This window comes from Lathyrus oleraceus, chromosome 6, assembly GCF_024323335.1.
Source record: "Lathyrus oleraceus cultivar Zhongwan6 chromosome 6, CAAS_Psat_ZW6_1.0, whole genome shotgun sequence".
Lineage (NCBI taxonomy): Eukaryota > Viridiplantae > Streptophyta > Magnoliopsida > Fabales > Fabaceae > Lathyrus > Lathyrus oleraceus.
Genome location: NC_066584.1, coordinates 97,773,569 through 97,790,426, shown reverse-complemented (window position 1 = coordinate 97,790,426; position 16,858 = coordinate 97,773,569). Strand labels below are relative to the sequence as shown.

General features: G+C 38.4%; 1 protein-coding gene across 1 annotated transcript; it reads right to left on the bottom strand.

The window, feature by feature from the left end:
• Positions 1-384: 384 nt before the first annotated feature.
• On the bottom strand, positions 385-1,557 carry LOC127094199 (eukaryotic translation initiation factor 4 gamma-like). The gene is made up of 2 exons (XM_051033056.1): positions 802-1,557; positions 385-705 (listed from the first exon to the last, which is right to left on the bottom strand). The coding sequence occupies exons 1-2, from the start codon at positions 1,555-1,557 to the stop codon at positions 385-387; spliced, it is 1,077 nt and encodes a 358-aa protein (XP_050889013.1).
• Positions 1,558-16,858: the final 15,301 nt, after the last annotated feature.

The following is a 16,858-nucleotide window of genomic DNA, read 5'->3' as shown; positions in this document are numbered from 1 at the left end:
TCTTTACCAGATCTTCTTGCATAGTAGCCTGTTTTTACCTTAGATACTTCCTGCATAGCTTAGGATTTCATAATAGTTTTAAATGTGTGCAGTCCAGCAAGAGGTTTAGATATTATTTCATCAGAGCTGTTTTTATTCTCCCCCTTTTTGTCAAACTCAAAAAGACTTGGTAAATAAAGTAGACAAAAAAAATCATATATGAAAGAGAAGTGTATATAAGATGATAAGCTATGAAGAATAGAGAGAAAACACTTAGAGAATACATTTAAGATAAGCAAGTAGAGAAAGCAAAAAAAGAATCTTAAGTGCTTAAGGGTTTGAAGGAGGCGGCATCCTCTGAAGCAACTGAGTCAGCAGGTTCTGAATGTTGGAGTTGATAGAGTCTTATTGATCTAGTCTTGCTGTCACAATCTCTTGTTCCTTCTGTAGTTCTTCCAGAGTCTTCAGCACTAGAGGAGCGAAATCAAAGTGAGATTGCTCCCTCTGAGTCAGAGCATCCTCCCTAGTCTTAGCAGCTTCTTTCGTGGCTATGCGTGCTACTTCTTCAGCATTAGCCTTTGCTTTGGCTTCAGCTTCAGCAGCAGCAGTAGCAGCCTCAGTGGCGGCCTTTTCTGCAACTTCTCTTTCTCTTTGGTTTTCCTCTAGACAAGCCTTCTCTTCAGCTTCTCTTCTAGCTCTCTCTTCTGCCTCTCTGGTCAGACGGTCCTGCAACCTCTCTCCAGCTTCTCTGATGAAGTCGTTTCAGACTTGCTCAGAGAGGCTTTTCAGCTTGAAAGCCTTAGATGTCATCCATCTGATCACCCTATTCCAGTGAATCCTCACTACAGAGGGATCATCACTGATTCTAGAGTTTTCAGATAGTGATTTGATCTTCTCCACTAAAGACTCACCAAATAAGGTTACTGCTTCTTCCAGGGCGGCAAAGGTGGGTTCTGGTTCAGAGGTTGGAGATGTAGGTGTTGGTGGTGTGGGGATGGTTTCAGTGGGAGGTTCAGATTGATGGGTAATGGGGTTTTCAGTGGGAGTTTCTATGTGTGGTTCATATGGAGATGTTGGAGGTTGTTCAGACGGTGAAGGAATATTTGTTTCTGGTTCAGGTTGGTTGTGGGCGGAGAGGGCGCGGGCCTGGAGTTGAGTGATAGTGGGGGATTGGAGCTCAGATGGTTCAGAATCAGAGGAGATGGTATAGTAAGGTGGGGATGAGGGTGTTAATGAGGGTGGAGATATGGGTTCATTGAACAGTTGAGCTTCGGATATGGGCAGGGTTGTGGTGGTGAGATTGAATTTTTGAAGGGGATGTGATGGTGGGTTAGACGTGGGTGTTTCATAGGGATTTGTGGTGGAGGGTGTAGGTTCATAGTATGTATAGATTGAGGAAGGTTCGGGTAGGGAAGAAGACATTTGCCTTAAATGTAAAGATGGAGAGTTAGAAGGTAAAGACTTACTTGGAGAAGAGGATGAGACCAGAGGCACAGGTGGTATAGATACAAAAGTTTCTCCCAGCTTTTCTCTCTTAGCTTTCTTCGTCTTCTTATAGGGCTCTCTCTGCCTCTTCATGAAGTTTGGTGGCTGCTCAGGTAGCCAATCCACGAAGAAGTCTGAGATGTCGACCCCTTGGCTTGCCAGATCCTGCAGATAGTGGGCAACAACCTCTGGGGGATCTATCTTTGAGAAGAGATAGGGATGATTGGGTATCTTCCTCTGATCTTTCAAAGCTTCCTAGAAGGTTTCTAAGGAGGGCTTTACCAGAACCTTCTCTATGATTCCCATGCTCTTTAGGTTCCTTGAGTTCAAAGGTCTTTCGATGTCTACTGTCACATCCTCCATCAGATTGTGATGAATGAGATGATCCACCAAATCACTCTCTATCAGAACATCGGAGATCAGCCTACCCAGGGGAATGTATGTTCTGGGCTTCATGTTGTTCCTGGTGTCCCTGACAGAATCCCCCAGATATTTGAACAACAAGGCTGGCAGATTCAACTTGAGCCCTTTGTGTAAGAAGTAGAAGATGCACTTCTGGTCAGTGTTGATGTAGTCTGATGAGTTGGATGTTGGGCGACGATGAATAATCCCCAAAATGATCTTCACCTAGACTTTTAGATTCTTGTGAAGTTCCTTGTTCTTGGACGAGTTTCCCTCAGTGTTTTGTTTGAAGATGGTTGGGATAATCTCCTGGGACATGTATTCTTCCCTAGGGTTTATGTTATAGATTCTTCTTCCCCCTGTCTTCTCCATATTCAGAAGGGTGGCGATGGATTTCTCAGTGATAACTATCTTCACCCCCAGAACATAAGAGACAATGTAGTGGTCGTCTGAATTTGTAAATCTCCAGAATTCCTTGATCGGATAGGTGTAGATTGGACCATGTCGTCAAAATCTACCAGCGATTCGCAAAGAACTTCTAGCTTATCAAATGGAGTTGCAAGATGAATGTGAGGTGGGCGATCCAAAATATGAGGCTCCTTGTAGATATGAGTAGAGATTGCAACAGTTAGAGTGGTTGTTTGCTGAGAAGAGGTTAAGTGTTGTTTCGTTGATTCCATTTGTTGAGAAAAGTTATATACTGATTGTTATTGAGAATCCATTAAGAAGATGAAGATTGCTAGAAGAACGCTTGAAGATGCTTGAAGGTTAAGAGAGAGTAGAGAACAATGGTTTGTGTAGGATGTGAGTGAAAAGTGTGAAAGTATAAGTACATAAGGTAAGCATCCAAAACGACACCGTTTCATGGGAAGTTTAAATAGTAATTAAATGATGGCACAAAAATTTGAGTTGGCACGCTAGGGGGAAAAATTAATTACAGCTAATGATGGATGTCTAATCCCATAAATCAGCACACTGCTTGAGGAAATCTCAAATGTCTGTCTCTTGAGTTCTGTGCTAGGCAGTTGTCTAGAAGATCCAAAGTCAGACGCAAGAGAGGCCACATGTTGATCTATCTGATCTTCAGAAATACCAAGAGATTGGGTCCTGAGGATTTATGATTCAGATAACTTCTAACTTGTAGAAATATCAGAGTCAGATTCAGACGCCAGATGTTAAGTTAGAGTCTATTTTGTCATTTCAGAGAAGCACATGTTTGACTCATTTTGGGCAACTTTCCATCTTTAAATGTTTCAGAATGAAGGAGAATATATCTTCAGCAAGGGGTTTTGTGAAGATATCAGCCCATTGGTGGTCTGTATCTATCAATTTTAAAGAAATTACACCTTTCTGAACATAGTCTCTGATAAAATGATGTTTTATTTCTATCTCCTTTGCTCTAGAATGTATAATAGGGTTCTTGCTTAAGTATATGGCAGCAGTATTCTCACAAAAGATAGGAATGTTACTCTCATATATATGAAGATCTTCTAGTTGATTCTTCATCCAGAGCATCTGAGTTGTTCATAATGAAGCTAAGATATATTCTACTTCTGCAGTAGAGAGTGCAATGGTTGACTGTCTTTTGCTAGCCCAAGATATAAGATTGTTTCCCAAAAACTGACAGTTCCTAGATGTGCTTTTTCGTTCCAATTTGTCTCAGGCATAATCTGCATCACAATATCCAGAGAGCCTATACTCTGATGTTTTCTCATACATCAGACCAAGGTTAGGTGTTCCTTTCAGATACCTTAGGATTCTCTTAACTGCTGTTAGATGAGATTCCCTTGGATCTGATTGGAATCTGGCATAGAGACAAACACTGAAAAGAATATCTGGCCATGTAGTCGTCATATAGAGAAGAGATCCTATCATACCACGATAGAGCTTCTGATAAACCTTTTGACTTACTTCTTTTTCCAGAATGCAAGTTGGATGCATGGGAGTCTTTGTTGGTTTGCACTCTGACATTTCAAATTTCTTCATAATGTCTTTTATGTATTTGCTTTGGTATACGTATGTGGCTTCTGAAGCTTGGTTGATTTGAATTCCCAGAAAGAATTTTAGTTCTTGCATCAAACTCATTTCAAATTCTACCTGCATTAACTCAGAGAATTCTTGACAAACAGAAGGGTTAGCTGAACCAAAAATTATATCATCAACGTATATCTGACATATCATGAGATCATTTATGATGTTTTTACAGAAGAGTTTAGAACCAACTTTACCTCTAATAAAATCATGTTCCAAAAGAAAGGTGTTTAGTCTTTCATACCAAGCTCTAGGAGCTTGTTTTAGACCATACAGAGATTTTTTCAGTTTAAAAACGTGTTCTGGACATTTAGGATTTTCAAAACCTGGAGGTTGATGAACATACACTTATTCCGAGATATGACCATTTAGAAATGAGCTCTTGACATCCATCTGATATAATTTGATGGAATAATTTACAGCGAATGATACAAGTAAGCAAATAGATTCTAACCTGGCGACTGGAGCAAAGGTTTCGTTGTAGTCAATGCCTTCTTGTTGACTGTAACCTTATGTTACCAGTCGTGCTTTGTTTCTGACCACTTCTCCTTTTTCATTTAGTTTGTTTCTGAACACCCATCTTATTCCAATAACGTGGGTTCCTTTTGGTCTTCGTACTAGATCGCAGACATCGTTCTTTGCAAATTGATCAAGTTCTTCTTCCATTTCCAGAATCCAGCCATTGTCTTGAAGTGCCTCATCACAGGAAGTAGGCTCTATCAGAGACACTAATCCCAGAGGGGTTTCCTCGGATACTTTGAATGTAGACCTTGTTCTGACAGGTTCATCCTTGTTTCCCAAAATCAATTCTTCAGAGATGGTTGGACGATTTCTTGATCTTTTCTGTACAGTTGGGATTTCAGTTGTTTCTGGGTTTTACTTTTCAGCTTCCTCAGATTCTTTAGTCTTTTCGTCAGAAACTACAAGAGTTATCTCCATATCTGCAAGTTTTTCAACTAGCTTTGACTTTTCAGAGCCAAGCTTATCACCAAATCTGACATGTATTGATTCTTCAACAATTTTAGTTTATATATTGTATACTCTATAGCCCTTAGAGCGCTTTGAGTATCCTAACATAATACTTTTTTGTGCTTTTGAATCAAACTTGTTCAGATGTGAAATTCTCGTATCATATATAAGATGTCGAAGGTGATGTTACGACACTAATATCTGTTAATACACAATGGAAATAAAAACAGCATTGTAAAGCAAATCACACAAGCAATTGTTAACCCAGTTCGGTACAACTCACCTACGTCTGGGGGCTACCAAGCCAGGAAGGAAATTCACTATAATAGAATTAGTTCAAAGACTATCCGTACACTTCAACAAGTTACAGTCTTTCTCACCTAATCTCTACCCGTGCAACTTCTACCTAAGCACTCTTAGATATGAGAACCCACTCACTTCCCTTACAATCACACACTCGTGATTTTAAACAACAATCCTTGTGAAAAGAAAATACTTTTCAATTACAAAACTCTTGATTTTACTTCACAATTTCAATCAAGAAGACACACTCTTGATCTTGCTTCACAGCTTTGATCAAGAAGACAAATCAGTCCAATTCAATCATCAATGGATAACTTGAATGACCTACAGACACAAACCCTAGCTCTCTCTCTAAATTTCGCTCAGTCTTGGTTGTGTGTACAAACAGGTTTTCTGAGTCCCCTTTTATAGAAACATTGGACATCTTGAAAACCCTAAATCTATTTTCCAATCAAATCTTTTTATAACAGCTGTATAGATCTCCCTGGAAAATAAGTAAATCTGGTTGAAATCCCTGATAGAATGCGCCAGCTAGCCATATCTTCAATCAACCAATGATTGCCATTAATTGTGCAATCACAAAACACCAGACATTCATACTGAATGTTCTGTGTACAGGATGTCATGACATCGGGTCTGACATCTGGAAAAATCCTGCATAATCCATATTTCTTTTCATAGCAGGTACATCCATATCAGATATCATGATATTGTGTATGTCATCTGAAACAATCATGCATGAACATGTCTTCCATTTAAGCTCCAGCAGGTACAACTAATATCAGAAGCCTTGTCATTGTATATGGCATTCTGAAACAATCTTGCTTGCACATGTTCTTTAACTCCAGCAGGTACATAGGATATCTTATGTTAAGACATCACACATGACATCTTGTGAACACTCTTTGTTTTACCAAAATTGCTGCCAACACTTAGAATCAACAAACTCCCCCTTTGGCAAATTTTGGCTAAAACATATATCTGTCCTTTTTGTTCACAAGACAAACTATCAGCAGTTTAAACCACATAATTGTAGTTTAATCAGTAGCAGAAGCAAAACAATTACTAGCTATGGCTACTAGTAATACACATATGCACAAGGGTACTTCTCCTCCCCCTCAATATGTGCAACAATCAACAGAATTACTAGTTATGGATGCAACTAGTAAGACACACAAATGCACAATGCACAAGGGTACTTCTTCTCCCCCTAAATCTGTGCATTCACCAAAAACCAGCTACTGGACTCCAGTACCTGTACCAGCCAGAATGTCATACTGACATCTTCTACAACATCAACACCTGTGCACCTCTTTCAATAATAGTTATCCTTCTGATCAGCCACATACAACTTCCATATCAAGCACTTCTCCCCCTTTTTAGTCAAAATTGACCAAAGGTGACCAATCAGACAAAATAAATGTCTATTAGCCTAGCAGAGAAAGTTAAAATAGATGTTATAACATTAAGCATGTTAAAACATAATATTCAGGAAGTACACAACAACATTATACACAGCTGAAAGCTGAGATAATGAACAAATCCAGGGAACTCATTAAGAGCCCTAAATATTACATAACAGGCATCAAGAGGACTGCCACAAAAACCAAACAAGACAACAGCCTTCCAATCAGCAACAACTTCCACCACACCTTCCAGCACCCCTCCAAGTCTTCAATTCAGTCAGGGACCATTAATCAGAAGAAGAAGAATCATCTTCACCTTCACTTGTGTCTTCACCTGTACCTTCAGAACCTTCTGAGCTTCCAGAACTTCCATTGGATTAGGATTTTGATCTTGTATTTGATTCCTTCCCAGCCTTTTCTTCTTCCTTTTCCAGGTTACAGATAAGAACTTCTAAAGCTTCTTTTCTGACCTTGGCCACCCTTATACCATTGTCCAATTCCTTGCAGGTCTCTTTCAGTTGGTCAATCAAGCTTCCTTTAGTTGTAGACTTCCTTCTGGAAGATGTCATGACATCATTGACATGACTTCCCTCAAACAACTTATAATGAATGGACAAAGGGGTTTTTCTCCTGCTTGGAATATCATTTGTACTCAGGATTCCTGGTTGTTGACTCAGGATGATCCCACAAATGATAGATAGGAATGCAATGGGCAACTTTACAGCATTGGTGGAGGCATGTCTGATGGTTTGATCAAACACAAACTTTCCAAAATTATAGTTTATCTTAGTTCCAATGGCATGAATGATCCTCCCAAGAGCAATGGAGATGGTAGAAATGTGATTAGTAGGTACCCAATTTGCAAAACCAATCTTATGCAAGATGGCATACTTGACAGTTAGTTTACTAGCTGAAAGGTGTTTCCTACTAGGCCATTCCTTAACTTGGCCAACTGTAATAATTCTACAGACCTCATTGTCTGTGGTCTCTAGATCTACTCCTTCATCAGTTCCTCTCCCTAGGAACTTGTTGATGATAGTAGGTGAAAGTCTCACACACTTACCTCTTACAAAAACTTTACAACCCTCCCTGCTGTTTTTTTCATATATCTCCTCAGGGATGTTCACAATAAATTCTTTGACTAACCCCTTATAGCACTGAGGCAGAGCAGTCACGGTTTTCATAAGACCAACTGTCTTAATTAACTCCATGACTTCCTTTACTTCACTTGCTTCTTTTCCCAATTCTCTTTCTACTGCTACCCTTCTTTGAGTCACAAACTTCCATTTGGCAGCACCACCTTCCACGTGAAACGAGATATTGTCAAGATGAACAGCAGCCACTTTGTTTGGAGACTTCTTTACAGGCTTCCTTTTAATAGGGGAAATGTTTGAGACATCATATTCGACATCCTCATCAGATTCAGAACTCTCACTCTCCTTCATCTTCCTGACCTCTACTTTACTCCAAGTCTTGGAGGGACCTATACCAGCAACCCTTTTCTCCTTCCTACATGTCCTTATCTCAGCCATACTCTTCCTTTTTCTCAGCCTATTAGCTACACTTGTTTTCACAAGATTGACCAACATGTCATCTTCTTCCTCAGACCCTTCTTCCTCAGGTGAGGGGTCCCTTCTGGACAGAGGGGTAAAAATGTCCTTAACTCCATGCTCTTCATTCAGTGTCCTAGTAACTAGGTTTCTTATGATGCGATCAGTAGAGTGCATGTCCTCTTTATCAGGCGATTTTTCAGGAGTGTTACCTTGCTTAGCTCTAGCCATGGAAGGGGAGCTTGGAACGTTACCTGGTATCATACGCAGAGGAGTTACATCCATCAAATCTTCATCTAAAAATTCCATGGAGGAAGTTCTAGTATGAAAGGATTTTGAGCTAGATGTTGACGGATGTTGAGACATGTTGTTGAACTTTTGAGAAAACTTTCTTTGCCCTAGCAGAGGTTCTTTGAGAAGTTTGATGAAGATGGAGAGAATTGTGTTCAGGCAGAGTGTGTTATTTCCAATACTAGGAGATGGTTCATTATTAATGTGGCTTTTTCTTTTCATTGGGCAGACAATATTTTTGTTGCCTTTTCCACTCCTCATTAATTGCCATATTTTCTCAAGAAACCAATCCCCTAATTTTCCCTTTTCATATTTCAGTTGAACAACATACCAATCCCTTGCAGTCCTGTTGGTTAGTTGCATTTCATGCTGTAGAACTATGAGTTTGTTTTCTACATATTTTCTACATGCGTGATGAAAGCAAGTGATGTACTTGGTCCAGCTGTGCTGAATATGATCTTTGGACAAGGGTGTACCATCCAGGTTGTCATAATATAATGTCATAACATCGAGTGTGACACTGTATGTTATTATCAGAATTTTCATCCAACTTGGTTGAGCATTGTTGCTTTCATCTGATATCTTCTTAGTTTCCTTTGCACTTATAGTCCCTTGTGTCTCAGCAAAGCTCTTACTACCTTCAGACTTCATACCACCAGTCATGTGTTCGGGTGTTTGGGCCATCATGACCTTTTCTTCCTTGAGGTTTGGCATCCTTATCTGACACTTTTCCTTTACCTTGAAGATTCTTCTTGCAACTATACTTATCTTAGAGGGGTTATCCATTTGAGAGCTCCACATGTAGCAGTTGTTGTGGGTCCTGATTCCTTTCATAATTACTTCACTGTCTTTGTTCATAATCAGACATTCAGTTTTAGTGAAGATGATACTCAGACCTTGATCCCCTAGCTAACTGATGCTTATTAGATTTGAAGTCAAGCCCTTGACCAGTAGAATATTGTCATTTTTAGGAGCTCCAGGACACTCAAGCTTGCTTATCCCTTTTATTTCACCTTTAGCTCCATCACCAAAGGTTACATAGCTTAAGTCATGAGGGTGAAGATCAGTTATCAAGTCTGAGTTCCCAGTCATGTGTCTAGAGCATCCACTATCGAAATACCACTCTTCTTTGTGAGCCATTAGACTTGTAACATTAGTCTTAGGAACCCATTGCTTCTTGTTGATAGGCCTGTGATGTTTGGGTCTGGGTTGATAGTGAGTCTGTTGATGAATATGACTAGGATAACCATACAGCTTATAACAGGAAGACCTAGAGTGTCCAGCTTTCCCACAGTATTAACATCTCCATCTTTGGTGTTTGCTCTTCTGATGATACTTATGAAAGGGGGTAGGGTAATCATACAGCTTATAGCAGAAGGACCTTGAGTGTCCAAATTTCCCACAGTAATGACATCTCCATCTTTGGTGTTTGTCTTTCTGCTGTTCTTTCTTCTGATGGTGTGACATATGATGTGACATCTTGGAACTTCTCTTACTATTATTGCATTTAGGTTTAGCTTGAGGTTTGCAGCCAGTGTAACTACTTTCAGCCTTAGTTTTATGGTACCCTAATCCAGATTTGACTCCTGTGATTTGTCCAGTTAGAAGAATCTTGTCTAAGGAATCAGATCCACTGTTCAGCATCCTTACATACTTGGTTGTCTCTTCTAGTTTTGAGTTTAAGAGCACAACTTCATTCTTTAGCTTGAAGATGGTTTCCACATGTTCTGCTTTTTCTTTCTCCAGTTGGACTATCTTCTGGCTCTCAACTTGTTGATCTTCATCTAGCTTGACCTTTAGAGCCACAGCTTCTGTTTTCAATTTGGAGATGGTTTCCAAGAATTCTACCTTCTCATTCTCAAGTTGAGTTATGTCTTTCTCCTGATTTAAAGACTGCTTGTTCAGCTCAATACTTTTCTAACACAACTCTCTGTAGGTAGAGGCCAATTCCTCAAAGGTTACATCACCATCACTTGACTCTTCATCAGATTCCCATCTTCCTGTCAAAGCAGTCACAAGATTTGCAGCCTCTTCAGTATCACTCTCATCAGACCATGTGGCAGCAAGACTCATCTTCTGTTTCTTAAGGTAAGTTCCACATTCAGTCCTGATGTGTCCATACCCATCACATTCATAGCACTGAACCTCTTTTCCTTCTTTGGGCTTCTCATCTGTTCTTGCTTTTCTTCCAGCATTGTTGGATTTACTGATGTCAGACGAGATGTTCTTGACATTTGCCTTGGATCTGACATCCATTTTCTTTAACAGTCTGTTAAACTGTCTCCCCAGCATTGCAACTTCATTGGCCCACTCTTTATCCAAATCTTGACTGTTTTCCTCTTCTGTGTTGGATACAAAGGCAATGCTCTTGGTTTTCTTTTCAGTTCCCTCAATCAATCCCATCTAAAAGGTTTGGAGGGAGCCAATTAACTCATCTACCCTCATGTTGGAGATGTCTTGAGATTCTTCTATGGCAGTCACCTTCATTGCAAATCTCTTAGGGAGTGACCTAAGTATTTTTCTCACCAACTTTTCATCTGTCATCTTCTCTCCCAGGGCTCCTGAAGCATTAGCTATCTCAAGGATACTCATGTGAAATTCATGAATGTTTTCATCTTCTTTCATCCTTAAGTTTTCAAACTTGGAGGTAAGAAGCTGAAGTCTAGACATCTTTACCCTAGAGGTGCCTTCATGAGTGACCTTGAGAATGTCCCAAGCATCTCTGGCCACTTCACAGTTATTTACCAGCCTGAAAATATTCTTGTCTACCCCATTGAATATTGCATTCAAGGCTTTAGAGTTTCCAAGAGCAAGATTATCCTCCTCCTTGGACCATTGTTTTTCAAGCTTCTTCTCAGTGGTGGCTTCTCCTTCTTTAGTAATGACAGGATGCACCCAACCTGTTAGCACAGCTTTCCAAGCCTTGTTATCAAGGGATTTCAGAAACGCTACCATTCTAGGTTTCCAATAGTCATAGTTAGAACCATCCAAAATTGGTGGCCTATGAACAGATCCTCCATCTCTCTCCATTGTACCAAAAAGTATTACCCCTAGATCTCACCCAGAACAAGAGCAGGATGCCTGCTCTGATACCAATTGAAATTCTGGTATCAGATATAAGATGTCGAAGGTGATGTTGCGACACTAATATCTGTTAATACACAATGGAAATAAAAACAGAATTGTAAAGCAAATCACACAAGCAATTGTTAACCCAGTTCGGTGCAACTCACCTATGTCTGGGGGCTACCAAGCCAGGAAGGAAATTCACTATAATAGAATTAGTTCAAAGACTATCCGTACACTTCAACAAGTTACAGTCTTTCTCACCTAATCTTTACCCGTGCAACTTCTACCTAAGCACTCTTAGATATGAGAACCCACTCACTTCCCTTACAATCACACACCCGTTATTTTAAACAATAATCCTTGTGAAAAGAAAATACTTTTCAATTACAAAAATCTTGATTTTACTTCGCAGTTTCAATCAAGAAGACACACTCTTGATATTGCTTCACAGCTTTGATCAAGAAGACAAATCAGTCCAATTCAATCATCAATGGATGACTTGAATGACCTACAGACACAAACCCTAGCTCTCTCTCTAAATTTCGCTCAGTCTTGGTTGTGTGTACAAACAGGTTTTCTGAGTCCCCTTTTATAGAAACATTGGACATCTTGAAAGTCCTAAATCTATTTTCCAATCAAATCTTTTTATAACAGCTGTATAGATCTCCCTGGAAAATAAGTAAATCTGGTTGAAATCCCTGATAGAATGCGCCAGCTAGCCATATCTTCAATCAACCAATGATTGCCATTAATTGTGCAATCACAAAACACCAGACATTCATACTGAATGTTCTGTGTACAGGATGTCATGACATCGGGTCTGACATCTGGAAAAATCCTGCATAATCCATATTTCTTTTCATAGCAGGTACAGCCATATCAGATATCATGATATTGTGTATGTCATCTGAAACAATCATGCATGAACATGTCTTCCATTTAAGCTCCAGCAGGTACAACTAATATCAGAAGCCTTGTCATTGTATATGGCATTCTGAAACAACCCTGCTTGCACATGTTCTTTAACTCCAGCAGGTACATAGGATATCTTATGTTAAGACATCACACATGACGTCTTGTGAACACTCTTTGTTTTACCAAAACTGCTACCAACACTTAGAATCAACAAGATGCTCTTTAGTATTAAGAATAAATCAAGAGCATTCAATGTGATGAAAGTAAGAAATGTTGGGTTTTCTTCCCTTACACAGTTCATAAGGAGTCTTCTTCATAATATGTATGATAAAGATTCTATTCTGAATATAGCACGTTGTATTTACTACTTTAGCCCAAAAGTGCTTCGCCACATTTGTTTTGTTAATCATGGTTCTGGCCATTTCTTGGAGAGTCTTATTCTTCCTTTCTACAACCTCATTTTGTTATGGAGTTTTAGGATAGGAGAAATCATGGGATATTCCATTTGAATAAAAAAGTTCCTCAAAAAACTTATTTTCGAATTCACCACCATGATCACTTATAACTCTGATGATTTTAGAGTCAAATTTGTTTGGTACTTTAGAACAGAAACTAGTGAATACAGAGTGTGACTCATTCTGGTGATTTAGAAATTTTACCCATGTCCAGCGACTATAATCATCAACAATGACCAATCCATACTTCTTTCCATTGACTGAAGCTGTCTTAACAGGTCCAAACAAGTCAATGTGAAGGAGTTCTAGAGGCTTGGAGGTAGAAACAACATTTTTCTTTTTGAAAGAAGTTTTTGAAAATTTTCCTTTATGGCATGCCTCACAAAGAGCATCTGAAAAGAAGTTCAGTTTAGATAGACCTCTGACTAACTCGAGCTTATTTAGCTGAGAAATCATTCTCATACTAATGTGACCCAAGCGTCTATGCCATACCCATTGCTCTTCATTTACAGACATTAGACATTTTAAATTTTGATCTTTTAGATCTGAAAGATTAATTTTGTAAATGTTGTTTTTCCTCTTGCCAGTAAAGAGAACTGTTCCATTGTTCTGATTAATTGCTTTGCATGTTTTTTGATTGAAGATTATATCATAACTGTTATCACTTAATTGACTTATGGATAACAGGTTATGCATTAATCCTTCTACGTAAAGAACATCAGAGATAGAGGGAAGAGATCCATTACCAATTGTTCTGGAGCCTCTGATTCTTCCTTTCTGATTTCCTCTGAAGCCTACAAAGCCAGCATCTTTAAGTTCCAGGCTTTGGAACATATGCTTTCTTCCCGTTATATGTCGCGAGCATCCAGAGTTCAAGTACCATAATTGGTGTCTTAACTCTGCTGCATATGATATCTGCAACATAGACTATTTTATCTTTTGGTACCCAAAATCTTTTGGGTCCTTTGTGATTAGTTCTCCCAGAGTTTCTTGAAACTTTGGGTTTTCTGGCATTAGTAAATTTTTGTGTTTGTGCATGTGTGTAGTGATAAGAAAAAGGGGATTTAGGTTTATCATCTACAGAAGGTATTTGCTCGTCTTCATCAGAGTCATATCGTATTCCTCTTTTCTTATTCTGACTAACTCCATAAATCATAGAAGCCATTTTGCTTCTTTCTAGCCTATTTTTCAGAAACTTTTGAAAAGCTTTTTCATATTTATATGTGATTGTGTTAGAAGTTTGTGAGGCTTGAGATAAAGCTTCTTCAAGTTTTAAACATTTTTTATTTGAAGATTCTTTTTCTCTTTCCAAAATCATAATGTCGTCTTTTAATTCAAAAACTTTCATCTCAAGCTTATCACATTCTTCAATGGTTCCTTCAAGGACCCTTTTTAAAGCCTTGAAATTTTGTCGAAGTTTCTGATATGATCTTAGAGATTCAGATAAAAAAGATTCAAGGTATGAGCGAGAAAGATCAGAAAATACCTCTTCAGGATCAGATTCTCTTTCTGATGAGCTTCCAGATGTGGTAGCCATGAATGCCACATTTGCTTGTTCTTCTTCAGAGTCTGATTCTGAGGCATCAGATTCAGAGTCATCCCAGGTGGCCATGAGTCCCTTCTTAGTTTTAAAAGAATTTTTCTTGAATCCTTCTTTTCTGGAGCTGTCTTTCTTGAGCTTTGGGCATTCGTTTCTATAGTGACCTGGTTCTTTACATTCATAGTATGTTACTTCTTTGTTTGGTTTGCCTCTGGAAATTGATTCTGAGCGATCTCTCTTGTGTCTTGGTCTTCTGAAGTTGTTATTACTTTTTCTCCAGAGTTGTTTGACTCTTCTGGTTAAGAGGGATAACTCTTCTTCATCATCAGAATCATCTTTTTCAGAATCATCATTTTCTTCTTCTTCTTTAGCTTGGAGAGCTTTGTTCCTTTCTGGTTTGCGTCTCTCAGATCTGGACTTTAGAGCCACAAATTTTATTTTCTTTTAGGGCTCATCTTCCTCAAGTTCTATCTCATAACTCCCGAGGGAGCTGACGAGTTCTTCCAAGCTTTTGTTGTTCAGATCTTTTGATAGTTTTAATGTAGTGACCATAGGTCTCCATTTCTTTGGCAAGCTTATGACAATCTTTTTTACATGATCTGCAGTTGTGTAGCCCTTGTTCATAACCTTGAGTCCTGCAATTAAAGTTTGAAATCTAGAAAACATTACCTCTATATCTTCAACTTCCTCCATCTTGAAGGCTTCATATTTTTGAATTAGAGCCAGAGCCTTTGTCTCTTTGACTTGAGAGTTGCCTTCATGGGTCATATTTAGGGAGTCAAGTATTTCTTTAGTAGTTTCCTTGTTGGTGATCTTTTCATATTCATTGTAGGATATAACATTCAGCAATATTGTTCTTGCCTTGTGGTGATTTTTGAAATCACGCTTCTGATCATCAGTCATTTTATTCCTGGCAATAGAAATACCAATATCAGATACAGGTGGTACATAGCCAATTGTAACTATGTCTCATAGGTCATCGTCATAACCCAAAAAGAAACTTTCGATTTTATCTTTCCAATAATCAAACTTTTCTCCATCAAATACTGGAGGTTTGGCATTGTAGCTGCCTCTTTCATTAGTGTTGGCCATAGTGTTTTTCTCACGATGGATCTCTCTACAGTGTTAAGTGTTTGATTATAAAATCAATAACTGAGTCGAAGCTTTGGTACCAATTTAAGGTAGAGAAAAACAAGAAAGGGGGGGTTTGAATTATTTTCCCCGATAATAAAAACTTTTACAAATAAAACATACATGGAAAGTAAGGCTATTAACACAGAAGTTTATCCTGGTTCGCTTGAAATTCAAAGTTACTCCAGTCCACTCGACCAAGGTGATTTCGCCTTCAACAAGGACTTAATCCACTAATCTTGAAAGATTACAACAAAAAGCGTCTAAGAAGATAGAGATCTCTTAGCCCTCTTAAGTTTACAGACTTCACAAGTCACTTGAGGAAATATTCAACAACTATTTGAAAATACAATGAAGTGTTTAGTGCTTCTAGATAAGTAGTAGTTACACAATATAAGAACTAAAATATTTCACACTAAGAGCAACAACTCGTGTGAACAAAAATTGAACAGGAATAATAGAGATTATGGAATTTGTTTGCAGTATTCTTTTGTGTATGCTTCGTGTCTTGTAAGAAGATGATCTTGCTTTTATATAGTGATTTGATCAAGAGACCGTTAGCTGAGGCATTCATGAGTATCTTGGCAATGATGGATTTATTAATGTCATTAATCTCATTGTCCTTTGCATAGCAATTTAGGAGCGTGTTTAATCTCTTCCAAAAATAGATTCATACCAAAAGTAGAAAACTTCGTAGCTAAGTCTTTGGTTGTCCTTGACTCAGAGTACGCGAAGTTCAGATGTTCTTATTCAGCGTGTATATCTTCAGATAGTTGCTGAGAGAAGATTTACTTCAGAAGTTTTTGATGTTTCTTTCTAATAGTGCCTTCTTCAGAGTATGAATCATCGGATTCATTGTGCGGAACGTTCAAATACAGAGTGAATAAGTCTTCTTTCATCAGACTCCGTGAGCTTTCTTTTCTTCAGAGTCAGAACCTCTGCTTTAATTTACTCTAAGTTGATATTCTGGACTTGCATGATTGTCAGATGTTTGTCTATCTGATCTTTTTTCTGTTAGAGTCCTGAACACTTAGATAAATTTATTAGGGTACCAATTTGTTTCATCTTTTGTTTGTTGGTGTAAGCCCTAGAGGCCAATACTTTTGGTACTTGTATCGAATTATTTATTAATAATAAAAGGATTTTTCTTTATTATGTTTATTTAATAAAGTCCCTAGAATAGATAGTCCGTTTAATGTATCAAGTGTGACTTAATCATGAGATCACATTAAACATAAGGACACTATTTTTAAAGTATCCGTAGTCGAACTTTATTGTGAAGTGGGATAACACTAAAGCATTAAGACTATTATGTATATAGACTGAAGATCA

Excerpts from the sequence above, each read along its gene's own strand:
- LOC127094199 (XM_051033056.1), bottom strand. The coding sequence starts at position 1,557 with ATGAAGAGGCAGAGAGAGCCCTATAAGAAGACGAAGAAAGCTAAGAGA. Across the intron at positions 706-801 it reads TGAGGATTCACTGGAATAGG|GACCGTCTGACCAGAGAGGC; the intron begins GTGATCAGATGG and ends GAGAGGTTGCAG.